The sequence below is a fragment of the Nicotiana tomentosiformis genome, chromosome 7 (assembly GCF_000390325.3).
Source record: "Nicotiana tomentosiformis chromosome 7, ASM39032v3, whole genome shotgun sequence".
In the NCBI taxonomy this organism is placed as follows: Eukaryota; Viridiplantae; Streptophyta; class Magnoliopsida; order Solanales; family Solanaceae; genus Nicotiana; species Nicotiana tomentosiformis.
In genome coordinates, this window is record NC_090818.1 from 27,234,781 (window position 1) to 27,244,059 (window position 9,279).

The window sequence follows — 9,279 nt, forward strand, 5'->3', positions numbered from 1 at the left end:
CGAGTCCCTCGGGACCTCGACTAAACATACCAACACGTCTTATATCCCAATGCGAACTTAGTCGAATCCTCAAACTATCTCAAACATCATCAAAAACACGAATTACACACAGATTCAAGCCTAATGAACTTTGAAACTTCAACTTCCACAACCGATGCCGAAACCTATCAAATCACGTCCGATTGACCTCAAATGTTACACACAAGTCACATTTCACATTACGTACCTATTTCAATTTCCAAAATCGGATTCCGACCTCGATATAAAAAAGTCAACCCCTCGGTCAAACTTCCCAATATTCAACTTTCTCCATTTCAAGCCTAATTTCACTGCGGATCTCTAAGTAATTTTTCGAACATGCTTCTAAGTCCAAAATCACCATACGGAGCTATAGGAATCATCAGAATTCAATTCCGAAGTTGTTTACTCATAAGTCAACATCCGGTTAACTTTTCCAACTTAAGCTTTCCATTACGAGACTAAGTGTCTCAATTTATTCCGAAATCTTTCCGGATCCGAACCAACTAACCCGATAAGTCATAAATCAACTGTAAGACATAAATTGAGCAGTAAATGGGTAACGAGGCTGTAGTACTCAAAACGATCGTCCGGGTCGTTACAACGTGAGAGTTGCATTCATTGCTGTTGAGAAACATCATTCACCTCTTACTTTGTAAACTTAAGTTGGACACTCACACAATTGACGCTCACGAGATTTAAGTAGTGTTTTATCCGAATATAGATTTTGGAATGTAATATTGTTTCTTCAAATTCATTTGAAAATGATCTTTCTGCTGATACATTAATTGATTGTTAATAGGACACTTGCAAAATTTAGAGATGGACTTTTATTTGGGGGGGGGGGGGCGCTTATGCGAAAGGACAAATAGAAGTTGACCCTTCAAAAGGTGATGAGTAGATGCTCACTGATTTAAAACTTAAAAGTACTAAATTACTGTAGTATGAAGCAAGAACTAATGGCTATAGGAAATTTTACTTTTCTGAGGTCCTAGGTTACTAATTGTGCCCAATTGATTAACAATATTAGCACAACAGGAGAAATGCAATTTTGTTTGCTCACATAAGCCTGATTCCATTTTGTTTGAACGTGAAAAGCTACCTGAAATCAACTATATATACATCGTGGAGACGTATGTCTTCAAACACTGCACCCTGATAGCTTAGAGCACAATGTCTCAGGGGATAATCTACCTTTGTCTGATAATTACGCTGATTCTGGTGCAATGCTCACACGCTCGTACTCTCAACAGTAACAATTACGCCTTAGTCCCAAACAATTTGGGAGATGCTCGTCCTGTGGAGCAGAAAATTAGCTCAACCGAACCTTTTCTTGTCCTTTTCAAGAGAAGGAAAGCCCTTGAGGTACATTCCAAGCCAGTGCAATATAGTCATGGAGGACCTGACCCCAAGCACGATTCCAAGGTAGGATACGACAGATATAGCAGCCAAGAAACTACATACAAGCCAATGCGATATATTCCTGGAGGACCTGATCCCAAACACCATTACTCCATAAATTTCTAGTTACTATTCATGAGTAGCTGATGTTATTGAAGGAGAAATAATAACTTTGACGTACTAGTAATGGATGAGTACGCATTGGTTGTAATGCTTGTACTGTAACTTGTTTTCTTTCTGTGTAGTAGTATGAAGACATTGTCTAATGTTATCGTAATTAATGTCTTATGCAGTTCTATAGTACGTGAATAGTGGTATGCATGGTTGAGCATACATATATTATAAGAAAGGAATATTTGGGTCAACTTGATTATTATATTGAGGAAATATCAGCATATAGTTAATGCTAGCTAATCATAAAAGAGATGATTAATTAGGTATAGATGAGACAACAAGTCCTTTCCTATTTCACCTTATACATTACTTTATTGATGCTAGCGCGAAGAGCTTATTTAAAGTTTAAGAGATACGGAGAGAAGTGCATAATTTAATTAGGACATGGTTTAATTTCCTATACTAAATAAGAAGGCAAGAAGAAACTCATATATGTGGCAAATTTAAGCAATTCCAAAAAGGTTATACTTACGCGTATGTATAATTTATATTTTAGCCTATACTGCGGAGTCATAGTTACCGATAAATGAGGAGGCCGAAAGAGTTTTACTCGTTGGATGTTACTGCATGTCGAACGCCATTATAGTGTCCTTAAGGTTTTCAATTCATTCTAACATCCAAAAGTATTTCTCTTATGCTCTGAAATTTCACTTCTCAACTTCAACTGAAAACCTTCTATCCCACCACCCTTCTCATGGAGAAAATATCAAACACCAACGGCTCATTCAGTTACTTCAAGAACCACATGGGGTTCAATCCCTCGACGCAACCAAGGCCCTTCACGCACTTACTATCACAACGGGGCCAGACCCAACTCAACCCTTTTTGGCCCATAATTGTATTATGTCTAAGTATTCTACGTTCGGGGATATACGCACGGCACACGAAGTGTTTGATTATATGACCAAGAGAAATGTTGTGTCTTACAATACAATGATTAGTGCTTATAGTCGGAATGGAAATTTATTTGAGGTTTGGAGGTTGTTTTCTGAGATGAGGAGTTGTGGATATGAACCAACTCAGTTTACATTTGGTGGGCTTTTGGGTTGTGAGTCTTTGGATATTATTCTTGGATTTCAATTGTATGCTTTGGCTGAAAAATTGGGCCTGTTTCACATTGATGCTTTCACAGGGACTGCATTATTGGGTTTACTTGGAAGGCAAGGATACTTAGATGAAGCTATGCAGATTTTTGATGAAATGCCTAAAAAGAACTTGGTGACTCTGAATTGTATGATATCTTTGCTTGGACAGTATGAATGTGTTGAAGAAGCCGTGGTTATTTTCAGGAAGTTAATAAGGAGTGAACTGGCTCCTTCTGAGAGCACTTTCTTGGGCCTATTGTCCGGTTTTGTTGGGGAACTTGATTTAATATTAGGGGAACAAGTACATGGGTTGGTAGTGAAAAGTGGATTAGTTTTTGCAGTATCAGTGAGTAATTCATTGATTAACATGTATGCAAAATGCTCTGGCATCGATAGGACAGAGAAAATGTTTGAGGATGTTTCTGTTAAGGATGTTGTATCGTGGAATACAATAGTTGGTGCAATTGCTAAGAGTGAGAGAGCGGATAAAGCACTGGTTGTTTTCAGGAAAATGAATGCAAGTGGTGTCTTGCCTAATGATATGACACATGTGAGTGTCCTAAACTGCTGCACTAGCCAGCAGTATCGATTGCTTGGGGAGTCCATCCATGCGAAAGTAATCCAGAGAAAGTTTGAATCTGATGTATATGTCGGTAGTGCTTTACTCGACTTTTATGTTAAATGTGATAAATTGGATGATGCTCATCTTTGCTTTGATGAAATATCCGAGAAGAACGTGGTTTCTTGGAACACCTTGATGCTGGGTTACTCGAGTAAAAGCTCTTCTCCTGCTATTTTGCTGCTTCAACAAATGATTCACTCAGGTTATCGTCCTACTGAGTTTTCATTTTCTATTGCTGTGAAATCATGTGCACTATTTGAGGTGCTTCAGCTCCATTCCTTGTCAATAAAAATGGGTTACATTGATAATGCTTACGTCTCTAGCAGTCTCATTTCTTCATATGCAAAAAATAGTTCAGTTGATGATGCCCTAAGGTTTGTCACTACCTATGATATGCCACTTCCTGCTGTCGAGGCCAATATGATTGCAAACATTTATAACAGATGTGGGCAATTTGATAAGACTCAAGAGTTGTTTTCTGACCTTGAAAACCCGGATACTATATCTTGGAATATTTTGATTGCAGCCTGTTCTCGAAATGGTGATTACGAAGAAGTTTTTGAACTTCTTGGACACATGCGGATAGCTAGGATCACTCCCGATAATTACACGTATGTTAGCCTCTTTAGTGTGTGCACCAAGCTTTGTAACCTCGGTCTAGGTAGCTCCCTTCATGGCCTCATTGTAAAGACTGATTTTAAGCGTTGTGACACATTTGTCCGCAATATCATGATTGATATGTATGGAAAATGTGGGAGTCTTGCAAGTTCGATCAAGATCTTCAATGAAATGACGACTAGAAATGTTATCTCATGGACAGCCATTGTTTCAGCCCTTGGACTGCACGGTTATGCATACGAGGCATTGGTGAAATTCAAGGAGATGGATATGACAGGGATTAGACCTGATAAGGTTGCTTTCATAACCGTTCTTTCAGCATGTAGACACGTTGGGTTAGTGAAAGAGGGGATGGAATTGTTTGAGCAGATGAAAGAGAAATATGGGGTAGAACCAGAGATGGATCACTATCTTATTGCAGTCGACTTGCTCGCTAGGTATGGCTATCTGAGAGAAGCCGAGCAGTTAATCACTGGGATGCCTTTCCCCTCAAATGCTCTAATATGGCGCATTTTTTTGGAAGGATGCAAGAAGAAAAGAAGCATAGACGACCCTCGCACTCTTGCTTCATAAAATATTCTCAAGCCAATGGAATATTCATGAAGAGGGTGATGCAGAGTACTGCTATTGAATTTTAGGTAATGATCATGTTGCTTGATGAAGCTTACTTAAGTTTCTGAAATCTGGATGATTAATCGTTTTCCCAACAGCATATAAACAAACAGGAAACTGGTATAGTTGGGTAATGTTGAACGTTTTCGCTCTTTATAAAATGTTGTGTCCTCAACTCAAAGGACCATTGATAAAATGTTGTGTCCTCAACTGGCTACAAGGACCATTGATGATCAAAGAAGAGTAAGTTCCTTGATCACTGATGCAGTTCTAGTTTCTTCTAACGGAAAATTAAATTCAACAGCAAGTATGTAGAATATCGAAAGATTTACTTACAGAGATTGACACCTCCAAGCTCATGTAAATGAAGGAGATTGTTTGTGAGATGGAAGTTCTCTAATTCCTTCTTTTTATCTTTTATGGTAGGTGGGGAAGAAACTGTGTCTTGTTAAGAAGTCTCCAACAAGTGAACAATCGAGTCAAGGCTATGGTAATATTAATAGCTCCAATTCAATTGTGAATCCAGTCAGATAGACAAGCTTGCCTTATCAGAAAATGGTGTAAATTAGGCCATAACATCAACAAACTATATTCATTACTTGATATTGTGGAAGTGCATTCTCTCAAGTCTTATTCGATCTTTTCTCTTCGATTATGGAGTTCACAGGAAAACAAATCTTTTGGAGTTGGACTTGGTTCCAATGCGAGAATATGAGTTAGGTTTGAAGATAGGGACAATTTGAGTTTTCTTTCTAATAGTCTCCCTATATTTGTCGTCAAAAAAGATTTTTTACACATTTTTTAAAAATAGGAGTACCATATATGTGATCATAATAATGAAAACCATTGGAAAACAAACTGTTATTGGCGTAAACGTCAAGCGTATTTAGCTATTTTATCTTTGTTAAATTCAAATTCACATCCACTTACAGAAGAGATGGCTAAAAAGTTTGAAACTGTTTCTGCTGGCTAGACCCCAAAACCAACATAGAGGCTCAACTTGGGAGTCTTATTTTTGGTTATAAAGCTACAAAAATTTCACTTTCCATTGCCACCATCACAATCTTATTAGTCAAAAGAAGTTATTTAAAGAAGGTAAATTCAAAGAACAAACTACGGCTAATTTTTTTTTATTTTAACTATAAACTTCTAGAAACTAGAGTTAGTAGTACAGACGCTTCTATGTTTTTTTTTTGTTTCTCATCCGATGTCCGATACCCACATTGGGACCCGACTAAATCCGGATTCGCGCCGAAAAGTCCCACATTGGGGGGTAAAGCACTCCCTAACAAAGGCGACTCCATACCCAGGGACTCGAACTCAAGACCTCTGGTTAATGATGGAGGAGTATTTACCACTCCACCACAACAGAAATAAAGAAGACATAGTCAATACTATAAACTCTTTAGAAACTATTACATCACCTCAATGGATTCATTAGTATTTAAGTTATATACAATGATAGTGTAATGATTTATTTACATTATCAATGTGATTTACTTTGTATAGCATATTATTCACTATTTATTCTAAGTCATCAATAAATACTAATGAATATGACTTGGCGATCATAACATATAAGGATAAAACTTATAACGGGATCTGTCTTAATCTTATTTTTTTTGTTTTTTTTTTATTGTCTGAATATTCAAAGAGATACATGCAATTACCTTTTAAAGACTTTAATTTATTGCATAAATATTTTTTATCTTATCGGTGAGCAGAAATTAAACTCTTCTTTGAAATACGCTATTTTTAATTTAGAGACAAAATGTAATGGCAGGTTCTTTTTCTCCTCCTCTACCCCTTCATTACAATGAGAGGTCACTATTCATAAACAAAGAGCACAATCTAGTCATCCCTTGTGTTTTGTTATAATGTCATATATGTTGGTCGGTGACAAACTAAAGAGACAATGTTATCATTTCTGACATGTAATATTATTCCTTAATTGGCCAGCAGAAAACACCGACACCTGCATTTATTTATTAGCATTATAATGTATTCATTAACATTAGGGTTAGACGAATCACTTAAGTATCTTCTATTATCCATCAATTTTCCACGTAGAAATCGCACTCTCTGACATTGGGATATTCATGTGGGGCTCATTTTCCCTGAAATATTCAGAAACTTTAACTTTTGAGAAAACTCAATAGCTTATTGAGAAAAATAGAAAGATACAAAGTAAAAAATATATTGTGGTTCTTAATTGTTTGAATTTTTAATGTTATTAAGTTGCATGACTGAATTTTTCATCATGATATTCTTACAGTGTCTTCTTCAAAGAGTTGCCCGCTACTTGTAAATTTTGAGTCTGCTATTAAATTGAGTGCAGTCAACCTACGAATATAAGACAACCAGGTGCACAAAGTATTCTGTGTTCACGAGGGGTCTGTGGAAGAGCCGTACCTAAGGGGTGTGATGTAGACAGTCCACCCCTATACAAACATTAGTGAATGCTTTCACGGCTTGAACTCGTGTCTTAAAGATCATACAGTTACAATTGTAGACAACCTAGCTAGAAAAATACTAGTAGCAATATTAAATAAGGAAAAGTTGGAAAAGAATTCAATGTTACGAATTGGATATTCAACGTTTAATTATGCAAAATAAATAAACAACAATTTGTTTATCCGTTTGAATTTTAAAAAATGTACTAATGATATTACAGTGCAGAAAATTGAAGCTAAACAGAAAATAATTTTAAAATTGCAAGAGATTACAGATGTTATCGTGTTTGGTTATTTGGTCGATTCCACCAACTGGATAAGTTGTGAACAGTAGTGTTTGGGTCAACGCATTGGTTCATAACAGTTTTAAATGTCTCACTTAATTAATACTCTATTAATTGGAGCATAAATCTGAAAAATAATTAATAATAACTTCTTATTTTCTAAAACGTTAATTATTTTGACACGAATTCAATTTGCCAAAACTAATATTTGAGATCGAAATAATTAATATGCGTCTAAATATAAACTTGAAGTTTTTGAGATTTTACCCTTCTAAATTCTTGGGCGAGCCTATTTTGAAATAATTTATTTTTTTGGCTTATAAAAATCAAGCTGGTGAAGGAAAAGGAGAAATTTATAAACTGATGCACGCGGGTAAGGTACTTTAACATGTAAAGCACATTCTTTTTGAAGGGGCAGAAAGGACACTGCAATCAATATTTTAGTTTCAAACTTTGACTCTTCAATCTTTCATATTGTCTATTGCTGAATATTCTTCAAACAAATAAATAATAATAAAAAGAAACAAAGAGGCAACTTTGTGTGATGCGACTCGACGCAGGAAGATTTATTATTTATAATTAAAATCTAATTGTGATTATGATGTATGACACCTTGCTGGCCAGCCCCAACTCAGCTCAGTAAAATTAAGGGCTGTAAACCCTAAACTAATTAGTCCTTGCTTATCGATTAATCCCTATCGATTAATCCATAATCCTTTAATTTATGCGAAGAGACCATGCACGTGGGTACACGTACACAAAGTTATGCAAAAGCCATGAAAGAAGGGTTTTGATTCATATATGAATTAGTTATACATGATTTATAAATACGTGGATGGATCGTATATAGTGAATAACAATGTTGGGATCGTTAGGCGATGAATAACAGTGTTTTAAGTATTATGAGCCGAGGAATAATACGTGAATTGTTATGTATGGATTACCTATTTTAAGGAATTTTTTTTCATTAGATATTCTTGTCTGTTTATTGCTAATACATATATTTATATGTCATATTATATATGCATGCCCTATGAAATAATTTACATTAGCAATTTAAATTTTAATAATATCAACCAACTCCATTAGTTATGTTATTAATTTGTATTAACTACAATATTATGAAACAGTAAATTTTCTGTAACACAAAATAGAAACAGAAAATTAGAAGTAAAGCAGAATCTCGAAATAATCAAAACAGAATTTGAAAATAAATTTTGGAATGAAATCGAGTCAACTGAATGCACAGTGTGTCCTTAAGGAAATTATTTCCTTCAAGTACCCGAGGTGTTGGAATATTATCATCCCAGGATAGAACGACTTAACTCACTGGAGTATCGGTACCTAAAATGCTGGTGAACTGCGAACTACTTAATGGCTGTAAATCACACTGGAATTTATTTGTACAGAAGAAGAAGAAGTTCAGAAAATTCCGTAAAGAAAAATTCTGGGATCAAGGCGAATTTATAGCCTTTTTCTGGTATTGTTTCTGAAAATATGCAACCTTTTCAGAAATATCCATGGTTATTGGAACAGGCGGGAACGTTTAAAATATTCTGGGAAAAGAATTTAAAATAATCTGAAAAAGAAACGGACTGGGTCGCGTCGCGCGCGGGTCCTGGGTTATTTCAGGTTGATTTTTTGATAATTAATTAAATAATTGAAAGAAGTTTTGTCCAAAAAGATTAATCAATCAATCGTTGACCAAATCCGAAGCCGAAGCCGAGCCGAGCGAGCGACGACGACGATGACGCGAGGCTTATCTTCTTTCCAACCCATTTAATACCAAGAGAAGTGCTTTCTTAATATAAGCACATTCCCTTTTCTTTTCACTACCAATCCCTTTTCTTTCCACTACCAATGAGGCTCAATTGCTCTTTCTAAAGCATAAGGGAACAACTCACTTTCCCTTCACATTTCTTCCCTCCATTTTCCATTCACCAACTTCCAATCCCAACAATCCCCCCACATGAATAGGGAATGGCTATAAAATAAAAGAATGCACGGACGAG

General features: G+C 35.9%; 1 protein-coding gene across 1 annotated transcript; it reads left to right on the forward strand.

Moving 5' to 3' along the window:
- Window positions 1-1,999: 1,999 nt before the first annotated feature.
- On the forward strand, window positions 2,000-5,143 carry LOC104116104 (pentatricopeptide repeat-containing protein At3g58590). The gene is made up of 2 exons (XM_009626896.4): window positions 2,000-4,773; window positions 4,957-5,143. Exon 1 carries the CDS (start codon window positions 2,161-2,163, stop codon window positions 4,489-4,491), a length of 2,331 nt encoding a protein of 776 aa, XP_009625191.1. The 5' UTR covers window positions 2,000-2,160; the 3' UTR covers window positions 4,492-4,773; window positions 4,957-5,143.
- Window positions 5,144-9,279: the final 4,136 nt, after the last annotated feature.